The 16,640-nt window shown below is 39.8% G+C and overlaps 1 protein-coding gene across 1 annotated transcript in view; it reads right to left on the bottom strand.

Moving 5' to 3' along the window:
* The window catches only part of LOC308099849 (uncharacterized protein), a 266,481-nt gene extending 250,111 nt beyond the window's left edge, over positions 1-16,370 (bottom strand). Inside the window, exons 1-4 of the mRNA XM_080448669.1 lie at positions 16,199-16,370; positions 10,732-10,856; positions 2,543-2,617; positions 1,742-1,841 (exon numbers count right to left, since the gene is read on the bottom strand). Of these exons, the coding sequence (XP_080304795.1) occupies positions 1,742-1,841; positions 2,543-2,617; positions 10,732-10,819 (263 nt within the window). The 5' untranslated portion in view covers positions 10,820-10,856; positions 16,199-16,370. The remainder of the gene's footprint in view (positions 1-1,741; positions 1,842-2,542; positions 2,618-10,731; positions 10,857-16,198) is intronic.
* Positions 16,371-16,640: the final 270 nt, after the last annotated feature.

Raw genomic sequence — 16,640 nt, 5'->3', positions numbered from 1 at the left:
TTTACTCAAGTACATTTTTTATTCTGGACTTTTACTTGTAACAGAGTATTTTTATATTGCAGTATTGGTACTTTTACTTAAGTAAAGAATTTGAGTACTTTTTCCACCACTGCAGGTGACCAGGTTATAAAGAATGTACTGCTTAAGTTTAAGACGCACCTTTGTGTGTCATTTTTGCACCGCAGTGGTTCTCAAAGTGGGGTCCGGGGACCTCCACTGGTCCTTGAAGGGGTTACCAGGGGGTCCCCAGCTAAATTTGTTAAAACAGCATGACAATTCAAATCTGTTTAACCACTTTAACCCTATTTTATACTATAGCTATTCGAACATGGTCGATCTACAAGCTCACAAAGCGCTGCGACGCACTGTGAGCTTGTAGATCCGCTATTTTAACCCATTGAGACCTGAAACGCATCTGTGTCACTTTAGATTTCTTTGGCTATTCAAAAATAGCAGATATACAAGCTCATAGCGCGGCACCGAGTGCCGCGCTATGAGCTTGTAGATCTGCTATTTTTGAAAAATCTTGAAAAAATATTTTTCAGATTTTTTTCAAAAAACTGTTAGGATTTAGAAAACATTTTTAAGAATCACCTCAGGTCTTAAAGGGTTAAAAATTGGCTAACGGGAGGGTGGGCAGGCGTGCCGTCCGGCCAATCGGACGGACCACTCAGACATAACCATAAACAAAACCCGATTCGCCCATATAAAGGCAGGGCCACGGCCACGTCACTCTGACTCAGACATAATAACCATAAACAAATCCGATACGCCCATAGGCCTGTCACTATGACTCAGACAGACAAACCATAAACAAACCCGATACGCCCATAGGCATGTCACTATGACTCAGAGACATAACCATAAACAAACCTGATACGCCCATACATAGGCATGTCACTGACTCAGACACAAAATATTTTCAAATAGGGGTCCGCAGCCGAATACACACAGGGGTCTGTGACATGAAAATGTGTGAGAACCATTGCTGTGGCGTTCTTAATATCTCTGCCTCATTATCCCAGCTTAGGCATTGCTCATAATCTTCCTCCCTCCTTCTAACAAAACTCTCCGAATCAGTATAATTCACAGTAGGCCTATATTAATTCTGTCCCAATTATTCCCTGTCTAATGGCCGACCTCACAGCTTGCCCTTATCAGCCAAAGCAGATGGAACTTCTCTAAGCATGGGCATATCAGTGTTACATCATGTCAACGCCGCCATGAATCACCGGCACGATTGCAGAGTTTTGTGAGATATGCAGAGTAGATTTTCAGTGTTATTTTAGGATTTTAGGATCAGAGCGGCTCTGTGGGGGCAGATTTTATGTTAAACTACAGCGTTTTGAATTGGATTAGCAATCACCGCTCTAACTGCATCGTGTGGGCACAGGCGTTTTGGGCAAACACTGAGGCTTTTTGATTGTCCCTGGCCCTCATCACGCCACGGAATGCCTCCCTGTTTCTACAACAGCTGCCTGCATACATCCAAGGCGCGCTTTGCAGAACAGTAGCAATTCTGAAATAGCATGCACAGGAATTACTTTACTGCAGGGGAGCTGTCAGGCATACTTTATGAGATATCCACAACATGATAAATAATCTGGCTGTAGCATCTGTAGTGAGATGCATCCCAGAGGCTGCTGTGCACAATAATAAGTACCACACAAACACACACACACGCGTGCGCGCGCACGCACGCACACACACTCACAAACGCACCCAACACCAAACTACTCACTCTGTTGGCTTAATGAGCGGGCTGCTTCCTAGACGAAAAGACGGCCTGTCCTCTGTGACTGTTCCCTTTCTGAGCAGAAACGTTTCCGTCAGATCAAAACCTGTGTGACCAAGATTACGAGATGTCAGAAAATGTAACCCATTAAGACCTGAGGCCGATTCTACAAAATGTCTGTTTTTAGAATGTCTTCTAAAAAACTGTTTTTTGAAAAAACGTATGTTACTATGTCAGTGGTTCGCAAACTTTTTCATGTCGTGTCAAGGACCCCAAAATGTATATGCATTTGGCCAAGGACCCCCATCTCAAAATGTTTTGTTCCAGGGACCCCCCAGAAGCAAAGATTTGAGTTACAAATGTTCGCTTTAAAAATATATGTATTAAAAGCACACATTTTCACGATTTTTCAAAAATAGCAGATCTAGCAGATTTTTCAAAAATAGCAGATCTACAAGCTCATAGCGCGGCACTCGGTGCCGCGCTATGAGCTTGTATATCTGCTATTTTTGAATAGCCAAAGTGTAAAATAATGCTTTTTAGCTCAAATGAAAAAGTGACACAGACGCGTTCCAGGTCTTAATGGGTTAAGAAAAGAACAAATGCAGTCTTATCATAATATGTACAATTAATGCATATTTACATATATGAAGAATATTGCAAATGCCTTGAACACGTCATGGTAGGTCAAACAAGGTGATGAGAAAGTGACAGCTAAGCATGAACCCACGTGAGATTGACACTGGCATGTGCAGCATTTCAAAGTGAACTACGATATGTTAGCATGAATGAAGTGATCACACTTACCAGTAATTTGTAAAGGACGATCTAAACTGCTGGAGAAACGGCGGTCCTCCACTGTCAACGCTGGACATGAATTATCTGCGAAACAGAGGCATATTTTTTTGCAAGTTTGAATGACAATGCAGTAGAATCACATTAAATCAAACCTTCTGAAATGACAAACTGTCCCAAGAAGAACTATGAACAAAGCAATCGCTAACTCAATTGGTTGTGCACAATACTGTTTCTAAACTTAAGCCCTACAATATACACTTCTACGTACGACGACCAGCTAAAATAGCCAATCTGCATGTCACCCTTTTGAAGATTTTTTTTTGAAAAATGTCCCCTATAACAGTGGGTTTCAACCTTTATCATGCCAAGGACCCCTAAATTGATATACATTTGACCACGGACCCCCCATCTAAAAATGTTTTTTGCCAGGGATCCCCAGAAGCTAATATTTTAATATTTGAGTTACAAATGTTTGCTTTAAAAAAATATATATATATTCAAAAAGATGCACACATTTTCAAGGATTTTCAAAAATAGCAGGCTCATAGCGTGGCACTCGGTGCAGCGCTATGAGCTTGTATATCTGCTATTTTTGAATAGCCAAAGCTAAGTGGTTAAAATTGTGACGCTGTTAACTCATTTAGCTGGGATTACATTTAAATGACAAATCCCAAAGGCTTGATCATCATCAGTGTACATGGCTTTTGGGAGAGCTGTCCTTGGTCTTCTTTGAGTGGACTGTCTAGCAGATTTTGGAGCAATGAGCTGTTTGTGCAGTAGGTGGACGGTTCATGGTTGTAACACTTTTTTGTTCAAACATGCACTGTACTGTATATCCATGTTTGTGCTATACTGTACTTCTCAAACTTTGATATAAGATGCCCATACTGTAGCCTGCCCCAAATAGCGCACCAAATAGCATAATTTATACAGTATACTGAATAATCACAGGACGAGTGAATTAATCTAAAATACAGATACTATTCCACACTCCACAGTAATGCTATGCTTTTCCAGAACATTTACAAGTTTTGAAATACATTTAGAGTTAAAGGTAGGGTAAGTGATTTGCAATTATTCAAATAATTGCAAAATGGGTCTATGTTCTGATAGTGCTCGTTACTATAGAGTGTCCTGTCCATATAAAAAGTCTCCATGTCTCTCCAGCTCTTTATAAAACAGAAAATGTATTTTGTAGTTTTTTTTTTTTTTTTTTAGTTTCATTTCCAATTTTATCCAACCAGGACAGAGAACTCAATCAGGATATAGATTAAACAAGTGAAATTGGAAGTGATGACACTAAGAAATGAGCAGACAAAATTTTAACTGGAACACTATACAAATTAAGCTTAAAAATGGGTACTTTCTCCTGATTGGCTGAGATTTTGACACCTACCGAAAAATGTATTTTCTGTTTATTAAAGAGCTGGAGAGACAGGGAGACATCTGTTACTGAACAAACACTCTATAGCAATGATTACTATCAGAATATAGTATTTTAACCTTTTAACAAAATACTTTTTGTTTTAACCAAAAAATATCACTTACCCTACCTTTAACTATTTGTACTCCCTTTTTCTCAGAAGTTAGTCGTTACGCCAATTAATCCCCCCCCACACACAGATCTATGTTGCCACTGCTGTCGTACTCTATTGGTTCACCTGCCAGTGAGGTGCCCCCACTGAGAGTATCTCCGTCCTATTCCTCCCGTTCAACACCCCCCACTGACACTATAGCCGCCAACAAATCGACAGAAGATCGCCCTCCCCACCCGGCTTCTCTGCCCCGAACACGGCCAATAGAAAGAAACTGTGCCTCCTTCACATGTGTTACCAATGATACTAATGAAGGCTCTGTTCCATTCTGGTCAAACAGAGTCAGGGTGCTGATGTTGTGCATGTTGACTCACTGGAAACACTCTGTTACACCCAGTGGGTCTCAAAAGTGTGTTCCAGGGACCCTCATGGTTCCTTGAGGGGGTTATAAATGGCCCTTTACGGGTGTGTAACTCTGAGAGTGTACAAATGGAACCAAATGGACCCGTAAGGGTCCATTTGGTTCCATTTGTCCAACTCTGAGAGTTACCCCCATAACTCTCAGAGTTATGGGGGTCCCTTGAAATTAAACGGTTTGAGAACCACTGTGCGACATTAAATGGAACAGAGCCTTCATTAGTATCATTGGTAATGCCTGTGAAGGAAGTAAGGAAGAGGCCCAATTTCTTTCCAATGTGGCTGCTGTGCATACTGTAGAACCTATTGAGTTTGTACAGACGCTCAGCCCTAACCGGAATGCACTGCGGTGGATTGGAAGCCCTACTCTCTGCGGTGGGAGACAGGTACTTTATCCCTGCAACACCCGAGCGCCTCAGGATGTGAAGTTATTAGGTAATAGTTAGTTAGGGAAGGGGCAGACGTGGGTCTGAGTATGTGCAGGTATGTCTGATGTGACAGAGTTACACTGTTGACATTCATCCCTACGCTAGAGAAGCGGGTTGTTTGAAATGTCACATGAAAGACACACAAAGTAAATATTGCACATTTGAAGCCCTTTGGGTGCTCTTGAACATTGAATTGTTCTCTGTTCTTTGATTGTCTAAATAGTTTAGAAAATTAAAGAACAGATACGTACGACAAGCCCTGTACGACGGAACGCTGTGTCAGCGAAGCTCGAGGAATCATCAAAGATCTAAAAACCATCCCAACCACAGACTGTTCGAGATGTTGCCGCATGGAAAACGGCTACGTGGTCTCAAAGCTACTAGCAATAGACTGCAAAAAAAGCTTCTTTCCACAAACAATCAGGTACATGAACGATCTGACAAGAACCAGAACGAACCAGGGCAAAGGGAAATGCTAAGCTTACACCCAACCCCATCCGTCCTTTTCTTGCACTATTATGCTTGAACTGCACCTACCTAGTCTGCTGTACATAGAATATACTGTGAAGTTCTTTACACAAAGTTAGGTGGCAGGTACAATATACCAAGTCTTTTATGCACATGTACATTTGATGATGCTCCATTTTATTCTCTTTTTGCACTCTTTCTTTTCTTTAAATCTTTTTACTTTTTACTATTATTCTGTTGTTGTTATGATCTATGCTGCTGCATTGTCTGAAGGAAGATAAAAAACTAAATAAGTGTTACTCTTATGTACCTGCAGTGGTGGAAAGTATCTAAGTACATTTACAATTTTGAGGTATTTGTACTTTACTTGAGTATTTCCAATTTCCAATACTTTTACTTCTACTCCACTACTTTTACTCCACTACAATTCTTTGAAAACTTTAGTTACTAGTTACTTTTAAGACATAAATTATTATATTATTTAACATATATTAACCACTTTAGCCCTTTAACCAATTTTATACCTAGGCTATTTGAAAATAGCCGATCTACAAGCTCACAACGCGTCGCATCGCGACGCGTTGTGAGCTTGTAGATCTGCTATTTTCAAACATTTTAGTACTTTTACTTTTGGTACTTTAAGTACATTTTGATGCCAATACTTGTAATGGAGTATTTCTACATTGCAGTATTGATACTTTTACTTAAGTAAAGAATTTGAGTACTTTTTCCACCACTGTGTACCTGTACACAAGATGTAACAACAAAGTACAACCTTGAACCTTGAGATAACAGAGCACTCGGGTGGCACAGTGCTAAAGCAGCTGCCCACCGCTTTGTCGAGCGAGCGTCTATACGAACACAATCGGCCCGTGTTCGAGGAGGAGGCAAGCCGGGCAGGGAGGGTGATACTTGTCACTACATGTACTCCTACGGGCCGGGGCCGCGGCACCTGTCAGCGGGGAGTGTTGGGGCGGGAGGAGTAGGACGAAAGCTCTACGTCCTCCCGGTGGAGGCTCCTCACTGGCAGGTGAGCCAGTAGGATACAACAGCAGTGACAACACAGAAATGTGTGTGGGGAGTAGAGATGCGCGGATCGCGGTTTTAGCCACGGTTGCCGCAGTTAACCGCAGTTTGGGTGGATTTGGGTCAATCAAATATAATTATTAATTCATATTGGATAAACCGCGGGTGAAATAATGCGGGAATTAAATTAATGATATCAATCTATAGGCCTATAATAGCTTTTAAAAAGCACTACATTTCACCGTGTGTGCGTTTGTAGTATTTTAATATTACGTCATTTTACACCAGGCACAAAATAGCCGCTCACGACATGTTGCTTTGCGGGCAGCCAGTGTTGCCAGGTTGCGAGAGAAATAAGTAGCCAGGTCTATGAAAACAAGCCCAAAACAAGTGCCAAACAAGCCCAAAAGTCGCAACACAGAGCATTGTTTTTGCTCTGTGTTTTGTTTTCACTTTTTCTTTCTTTTTCTGTAAAGCACTTTGAGCTGCATTTATGTCATGAAAGGTGCTATATAAATAAAGTTTATTATATTAAAAGTCGCTTATAAAAAGCTTATAAAAAGCCGACATGGCAACAAAGTGGTTGAAAGCGAAAGTAACTTAATGAAGACGTTCGCTTGTTGTTACCATGGTTGTGGATTGTATACAGTCACTGCATCGCGACAGTGGTGAGTAACACTGTTTATAAGAAAACTAACATCAGGAAAATAACAATTATTTGGTGCGGTTGGTGCGGATCTATAAATAGGATGATATAAGTACCGCGGGTGGATGGCGGATGGATAATGAACTCTACTCTAAATCTCTTTGCTGAAAATAGCCGATCTACAAGCTCACAAAGCGCTTCGTGATCAGCTATTTTCCCCTGGATGTTCGCCCATTTTTGCTGAATGTTCACCTATTTATAACATGCCCAGAATAGGGATGCTGAGGTTAAGCAGAGAGACTGCTGATTCATATTTTATGAGTGACACCCTTACCTAGAATACTGAGTGCAAGCCAAATACCATGATTATATCATTTGCAAGCTGTGACCCAACTCTTGGTTTGCGTTTGAAGTTTTGAGCCAACTGGCAGAGTGGGGTACAGTATGTTACAAGCGTGGTCACAGCTAATAATCAGCATGACATTCTTTTTTCGTTGCTGTCCGGCAGGAACCAGCGTCAAAACTCCATTTTGACGCTTTTGCATTTTTTTCCATAAATCAGTGCTATTGATCACACTTTACGTCTCTGTGTTGGTAAAACAAATATTGAACCAATGAAAAGTATTAAAAAGTGCTTCTGACAAAACCAGCTAACTCCATTGGATCCTCAAACTTTCTGCTAAACCAGCTAACTCCACCCCCTTTGGTGGAGTTAGCTGGTTTTGCTGACTCCAGGCTCCACCCCCTTTTGACCTCCAACAGCTGTTCTTATCATCAGCTGTTCTTATCAATGATGAACAAAACCTCCATTTTTGTTTCGTTTTTGTCATTTCCTGAAAAATGAACATTTTGGAGTTAGCTGGTTTCTGCCGGACAGCAGAGATATACAGTATACCTGCAAATAAGTTTTGTTTGTGGTTGTTGCACCCAGACACGCCAAGCTTCTCCTGTGAAGGTACATTTCCCATAGATAGGAGGTGTCATGTCATTCCCTGCTGACGTTTTTCCTTTTTCTCCTTTGTACATATAGTGTTTTGTATTTGTTGATGACATGTATTATTGTGTTATTTTTTATGCTGTGCTGATGAATTGAATACATGGGACCACAATGGAAACAAGTTCCCAGGACCTTTTTTGTGTGCCTTAATGTCTGACTGTACCTTGTGCTGTCTACATTCCTGACTAATAAAGTATTCAATCAATCAATCAAGTCAGTGAAGAGGTGGGCGTGTTCAATGTAAATCACACCTCTGTACCTCATCCCTGATTGGCTATACATTTTATTTTTTTCAAATTTCAAGTTTAGCTGTCCTGAAATTGGTTTCCAGTGCAGGTTCAAGAAGCTCATTTCAATTCACCACATAAACAGCACAAAGTGCAAAAGAAAGAAAGACATTTGGTGTTAGAAATAATGGTCCGCTCCTTTTCGCCCTGTTTTATAAGGAGAGTAAAACAGACCCTATTGTAATCACATTTGGGTAGATGAATATAATACAGATGCAAAGGTTCATTTGGTCAAAATGAGGCTATTCTTTTTGGTTCAAGATGCAAGCTTAGTAGGAATAAGTCTAAGACTATGTCGAATGATTGAATTAGTTCCTGTAAAATCATCAGTGCAATACCTTAGTTGTAGAGAAATCAGGATGGTTGAAATATGGCCAATGTACTGGATAGGGTCTCATGTTTGATGTTTAGCTAGAACCTCTAGGTCAGTGGTTCTCAAAGAGGATTTCAGGGACTCTCTAGGTTCCTTTAGGGGGTTTAAATTGACACTTACAAGTATGTAACTCTGACAGTATACAAATGGAACCAAATGAACCCTAACGGTCCATTTGGTTCCATATGTATACTCTCAGAGTTAAGGGGAGACCTTGAAATGTTAAAGTTTGAGAACCATTGCTCTAGGTCCGTGGCTCTCACCATTTTCTGTATCAGGGCCCACTTGAAAATCTCAGACGCGTTTGCGTTTCACTTAACAGTGAAGTGGTCAGATGGATGGGCTGCGTGCATTTTCAGAGATCAATGTTTATTTTATCGATCAATCAATCGATTGTGTTCCAGCTCGGAGCAATGGAACTAACGTAGTACAGTGGTTTTCAACCTTTTTCATGCCAAGGACCCCTAAAATCATAGCTGCGGACCCCCATCTGAAAATGTTTGCTTTAAAATATATATATATTCAAAAATAGCAGATATACAAGTTCATAGCGCGGCACTCGGTGCCACGCTATGAGCTTGTATATCTGAGCCATTACAATGTTACAGCGATACAATGTTATTTTTAGCCAATTCTTTTTTTCTGTCTTTTTTTTTATCTAACTTTGACTTTGCCTGTACTTCTTCTTTGTTTGAGAGTTTAACTAAACTCCCCAAAGTCAAGCTGCTCAGGAGTCCAGTCTGCTCAGAATAGACTAATCAGTGTCATAGTGGGTCTGGGCCCTCTGTCACACACCGGTGCAGCAGCCAGTGGTGGAAAAAGTACTCAAATGTTTTACTTCAGTAAAAGTATCAATACTGCAATGTAGAAACACTCTATTACAGGTAAAAGTCCGGAATTCAAAATAAGTATTGGTATCAAAATATACTTAAAGTACAAAAGTAAAAGTACTCATTATGTAGAATGTCCCATTTCACAAGTTTTCAAATGTATAAAAATCTTTTGAAAATAGCAGATCTGCATTGTGAGCTTGTAGATCGTCTATTTTCAAATGGCCAAAATGTATAGGGCTGAAGTGTATGTTTTGTAATTATAATCAAAACCTACAAAATAACTAGTAACAAAAATGTTCTAATAATTATAGTGGAGTAAAAAAGTATAATATTTGACACTGAGATGTAGTGGAGTATTTCATACTCCACTTTTTTTGTATTTCATACAGATAAAAACAAACAAATTAAAAGTATAAGTAAAAGTATTGAAAATTGGAAATACTCTGGTAAAGTAAAAGTACCTCAAAATGTTACTTAAGTACAGTACTTGAGTAAATGTACTTAGTTACTTTCCACCACTGACAGCAGCCCAGAAGCCAATTCAGGGAACTCAACTCCCTTCCAGGGTCACTCTGTCCAGGCTCATAAAAGTATTCATGGTGACGTTCCTACATTTTTAACTATTTTTTGATTTTTTTCCTTTTAAACTTTTGTCAGGGAGGCACACAATATCTTCACAAGAGTCACAGAGTCAGCATAGCTTATGTGTGTCTTCATAGATTCAAGTGTCTTGTTGGAAAGGATATTTTTTACAGCATTGTGCTTCTCGAGGGAACAGCTTGGACACAGCAATTAAATTAACTACTAATTTGAGAATGTTGAAATATGAAAACGTGACTGTTGGATGAGACACTGTCCCTGTGTGAATCAAGCAGTTTATATTTTATTTTAGCTTGTTTTAAACAATTATGATGTTTTTGTTAATTTGTTATAGCTATGACTGCCACACACGTGGGTTGTTTGTTTGTGAGAGGAGAGGAGAGGACCACAATGGAAATAAGTGCTGGGCTTTATTGTTTTTCATCCACAGATGTTTTTAACCAACAGGATGATTTGTGGGTTATTTGCAACTCTAATTATCTGCACAATCTGTTCTATATATGTGTCACCATAACCATATACGTACGTGTCTCCCTCTAAACAAAAGTATACCTTGACAGAGAATATGGAGACAGCAAAAATACATACCTGTTCTGTCATTCACTGTCATTCCAAAAGTGCAGGGAATGGAATTCAGAGTCCAAAGGAAGGCAGTCCATTGTAGCAAGTTACTCATGTCTTGTCTGGCTCTAGAAAGCAGGCTCCCTGCAAACCTGGATACAAATAAAAGAAAATGCACACGGATCTTAAGCACAATAGAGCACATCTGATTGAATTAAAAGATAGCCAAACATTTAGCCCGGAATGACAACTGAAACAAATGCGTCAAACTCGTTTAATCTCGCGATCTTTCTGCATGGATAGCTTTAGGTAGGTTACATTTCAACCTTATCTAAGCCAAGATGCCATTTGGGCAATTAAACCTTCTACCTGCTTCAAGCACCGCCATTATTCAGAGAAACGTGCGAAAAAGTCGACATGTATAATACAGACAAGGTCACAAGCAGTCGGATGATGAGTATCCCACTCCCCAGGCCTCCAGGGCACCTCATCTTTAGCTTAATTGCAATGACACCTTGTGAAAAATCCAATCTCACCTCAGCCCAAATATAATCAATAAAGATTTATTTTACAGAGAAATAGAATGACTCTCATAGTTCACTCGATTTACACCCAAGTGTAAAAGTATTACCCTCCTAATATTGAGTTGCTCTTCAGTCTAGTCCATCAGCTCTTCTCTCCCATAATATGAGGCTTTAGACATAGTATTATGTCCGCTGACATTGGACATATGTCTAAAGCATGTTTTGTTGTCCCTTGTCAGGCATTTTGAACAGACAACAGTGTAACCTTAATATGGCTTAGTTGAATACCCTTATATACACTTATACAGTTCAAGGTTTTATCAAAACGGTGTCCCAATGGATGTATACTACTTGGCTATTATACTTTTTTTCCCACAACAGTATTTTGTTCAAGGCCTTAGCTGACAACAAGCCCCCCAATTCTGTAATCGTAAGAAAACACCTGCAGCTATATTGATTTTTTTAAATATTTGTATATTTCATCAAAATAATTTCCTCCAACCGAGCGTTTCGGAAGACTTAGTAATCTGTATACCAACAATACAGGACTTCCTATACTACAATTTGCCTTGCAGTAGTTTGTTCCGTTTTACTCAAGCAATGGCTCTGCAGCGGGTGCAATTCCTGCCATCATCCTTGTCCATCATTCTTTTATAAGTAAACATTTATGCTAATCCCCAACATTTGTATTCTATTCTCATGATGTGCTCCTTTCCCAGTGGGAGCAATGGATTCCGGAATTACAATTCCTTGGTCCACAAGTCACAATCCTTTGTCCAATGAATTGAAAAGCATGGCAATTCATATTCCTGGGTTCTCTCACTCACCATGCTCTGAACCTATAAGAGAATGTTTGTGGGAGATTCTGAAATAGTTTGTGGCACCGGGTTTACAATCATAAAGGCTTTACATAACTCCATATCTAATGGAGAAATGGTGTCACTCTCTCAATGGAATCCTATAGACACTAGTAAACTCCATGCCATGCCCTATTAAAACGTGAGCTTTTTTTAACAACTTGTAGTGGCAACACTCTATTTGACCACCACTTCTTCATACAGTATAGGATATCATGTCATGTGTAGTGGTGACCAGATTGTTTGCTCCCTTCCCTTCCGCAGGAAGGAATTAAGTAAGATTACCCAATACTTCTTCCAGGTGGACTTCAGAAATGAAACCTGAGATTGTACAGTTATCTACAAGAACAAGATGGCCTCTTTTTATCATTAGACCACCTTGCTATCAAGGTTGCCAGATCTGCTTATTATAATTTCCCTGCAAGATTTTATTTGAAAATAGCCGATCTACAAGCTCACAACGTGTCGCATCGCGACGCGTTGTGAGCTTGTAGATCTTCTATTTTCAGCTGATTTTTAGCTGATGTATATGTTAAAGTGCTTTTGGGCTGGTTTTCCTAGACCTGGTTGCTTGTTTCTCTCACAGAATCTGGCAACACTGCTTGCTATCCTAAGTTTGTCCATTATGTGGACTGTTGTGTTTCAGAGACCTGACACGTTGTAGAGCAGGGTTTCATCCCATATAAAAACCTATTATTGATGTCTTGATATAAATTAGCATCGTTCAAATTAAGACAATAGTGTTTACTTACATACTTACTTAAGCCTGTAGCAAAACTTTGGGCATAGGCCGACTACAGTGTGGAAACAAAGAAAAGGTTTGCAGTCAAGCTGACTGTTGTTTTCAAGATACTTAAATCATGTCTGACGTTACAAACGTGGGTGTTCCACAAATAATGTTAAGTTTATTTAGTAATACTTTTTAAATGCTAACATGTATAATAATAATTCTAATCAGTGAAATGTTATTAGACGATGAATTGCATAAGAATAATATGATTAAAGGTGATGTACATGATAAACAAAACATTAAAGCTTTATATGCTGATAGTAATCACTGCTAAAGAGTGTTTGTTCAGTAACAGGGGTCTGCCCACCTCTCCAGCACTTTAGCAAACATAAAATACACTTTCAGGGGGGCTGACAATTCTATCCAATCAGGAGAGAGTCAGAGAACTCATCTATCAGCCTACTAGAGCCTAGATGTTATAGTGTTCCAGTTCCAACTATGTGTGCTCTGTTTTTTCTTTTTCTTTTGTTTCATCACTTTCAACTTCACTTCTTTATCCTGCATCCTGTATATAAGTTCTCTCTCCTGATTGGATGAGATCGGTATCCTGACCTGAAGACATATGTTATGTTTACTAAAGAGCTGGAGAGATGGATAGACCCCTGTTACTGAACAAACCACTCTATAGCAATGATTACTAGGAGAATATTGAGCTATTTTAACAAAACAATATCACATTATGCCACCTTTTTAAAAAATCAGTTTGATCTCACTGATTACTTCAGCAACTAATGGAATCAATTTTCCTACTAATGAAACAAATCCCAATTAGCCTAAGTAAATCCATTACTTTATAGCACTGCAGATTACACCATTACCTCTAGTAAGGTAATGTACTAGCATCCTTGATTGTAAGACAGTTGAAATTGACCTCTAAAGATCATGGCAAAGTAGCAAGATATAGATATGGGCAACTCAGACCAACAGTAAACTATTTGTTTTCATGACACTCTCTCTAAGTGCTGTCCTTGCAGATAATTTCTATAAAACAAAAATAATAGCCTAATAATGGCCCTAAGAAGTGAAAAGACCAAATCCAAACCATGAAATGCACTTGACTTTACGAAACACAACTGTGTTGTTTAAGCAAGCATAATACACTAGCATCCCACCACCATACATGCAACACTAGAGAAGCAGGGGCCCTATGAAGATTACAACACAGAGTCACCCCACAAGATATTTCACCTCAAGAAGAAAAAAATAACTTTATTGCATATCCACTATCATCACCATGTCAACCATGTCAGGTTTTGATGCTGAAATTGATACAGTCTACAACAGCGGTTCTCAAAGTGGGATCCAGGGACCCCCCAGAGGTCCTTGAGGGGTTTCAGGGGGTCCCCAGCTAAATGACTGATAGTTAGGAACCAACTTTCACAGGTCTGTAACTCTGAGAACCTACACATGGAACTAAATGGACCCATTTGGTTCCATTTGTACACCCTCAGAGTTAATGGGGGTCCGTGTCCTTAATGCATACCAAACTGGGGGTCCTTGAAATTAAAAAGCTTTTGAACCATTGGTCTGCAACAGCCAGTAGCCCATATTTCTCATTTTGTAACAGCAATATAGACAAAGCAGGCAACACATTCTTTGCATTCAATGTCCATGTCCTGTCTGAGCAGTAAAGTTAAGGCTGTGCTGCATTTTCTCATTCATTCATTCATTCATAATCAACTTCATTCAGTCAGTGCAGTGGTTCTCAAACTTTTTCATGCCAAGGACCCCCAAATTGATATGTATTTGGCTGCGGACCCCCATCTGAAAATATGTTGTGCCAGGCAGGGACCCCCAGAAGAGAAGATATATGTTAAGAAAATTCAAAATAATTTAAAGAAATCCCAAAATGTTCGATTAAAAAAATATTTTTTTCAATAGCCAACATATACAGTGGTTAAAATGATTGTGATGCTGTATTAAAGGAGAATTCCGGACAAATTAAGTGTTATCTTTGATGTCTCGTTACTCACCTACCGATGTGAAAAGTAGCGTTCTTTTTTTTCATATATTCCCCTGTCGTCATTTTTTAAACACCCTCCGTTGTTATAATGGGAGCCGCTGGGTTAGTGAAGTTCGTCTATTATAACCGATGCAATGTTATTTTTTTCTCTACTACGATTCATTGTAGAGTCTCATGATAGTCAAACATGCGCTGAAAATTCCTGCGAGCCTGCCGTTAATGGCGAACGATTTAACACTGGTTGCTTGTTTCTTCCAGAACCTGGCAACTCGTGTTGCCAGAATCTGGAAACAAGCAACCAGTGTTAAATCGTTCGCCATTAACGGCAGGCTCGCAGGAATTTTCAGCGCATGTTTGACTATCATGAGACTCTACAATGAATCGTAGTAGAGAAAAAAATAACATTGCATCGGTTATAATAGACGAACTTCACTAACCCAGCGGCTCCCATTATAACAACGGAGGGTGTTTAAAAAATGACGACAGGGGAATATATGAAAAAAAAGAACGCTACTTTTCACATCGGTAGGTGAGTAACGAGACATCAAAGATAACACTTAATTTGTCCGGAATTCTCCTTTAACACATTTTGCTGCATGGGGGACCCCCTGGTACCCCCTCCAAGGACCCCTGGGGGGTCCGCGGACCCCACTTTGAGAAGCAATGAGTCAGTGAATGGGGCAGCTAATACGTACTTTGCAAAAGTGAAACATAACAGCATGAAGTTGGCCACCTGCGTGCGTTACAGCAGTGCCTCTCAAACTTTAAACTGTCAAGGACCCCCACCTTAACTCTGACAACAGTATACGGGTCCATTTGGTTCCATTTGTATACTGTCAGAGTTACAGACCCAGTAGGGTCAATTTAGAACCCCTTAAAGGAACCCAGACCCCGGACCGCGCTACAGTGTCAATGAGCGACCGCTGATGATTGGCTGGACGCTTTCATTTCTTAATAATTACTTGATCAAGCGATTAACTTAATTTATTTCCACGCGTTCCTGAAAAATGTCACTGCCGCCTGCGTGCATAATTAAATGTTTAAAACCTATACACACAAGGACCATTCATCATAAATCAAAACATAAACACATTGTTTAAGGATAGTGTCCCGTTGTGGCAAACCTAAGTTATAGAAAGCCATGAAGCGGTGCGTAAAAAGACACTTTCGCACCAAAATTTGGCACGAAAGTCTCTTTTTACGCACCATTAAAAAAAAGGTAGCCCGGGTTTTTTTTTAAAGGTGGATTAACCCGGTTCAACACGCAGATCGTTCAATCTAACACACGCGCTTTCTTTTTTATGTTCTTTTAGTGGTAAGAGTGCAAATTGATTCGGCTTTAAGCAGCCGTAATACTTACTGTTGTAGAGAAAGTTTCCCCCTTCTAGAGCTAACACCAACAACGGAGAGGCATATTAATCCACAATTATGATTAGGATCAGTTAATAAAATCCCCGGTGCCAATGAGATCTCTTGGTAAATCAAAAAGTAGTCACAGTGTGGTTGATCAGATCGCCTTGCTTTTAGATCCTTAGTAGATCCCAGGTCCTTATTAGTCGCACTGGAGTGACCCACCCTCCCACTCTGTCATTATTACTGAAATGTATTGACACAGACTCTCTCAGTGCAAACAGCATGGATAGATAGTCAGATAACACATCAAGCTCTCACAGCACATGGGGGGGGGGAGCCCAGCAGAGTTTCGAGCACACTTGCTCCCCAACCAGTGGTGGGAAAAGTACTCACTTTTTTTTTTTACTTGAGTAAAAGTATTTGTAATGTAGATGTACTCTGTTACAAAT

This window comes from Gymnoscopelus braueri, assembly GCF_963280865.1.
Source record: "Gymnoscopelus braueri genome assembly, chromosome: 14".
Classification (NCBI taxonomy): Eukaryota; Metazoa; Chordata; class Actinopteri; order Myctophiformes; family Myctophidae; genus Gymnoscopelus; species Gymnoscopelus braueri.
Note: the sequence above shows the minus strand (reverse complement) of the source record. Positions and strands in the feature narration are given on the sequence as shown.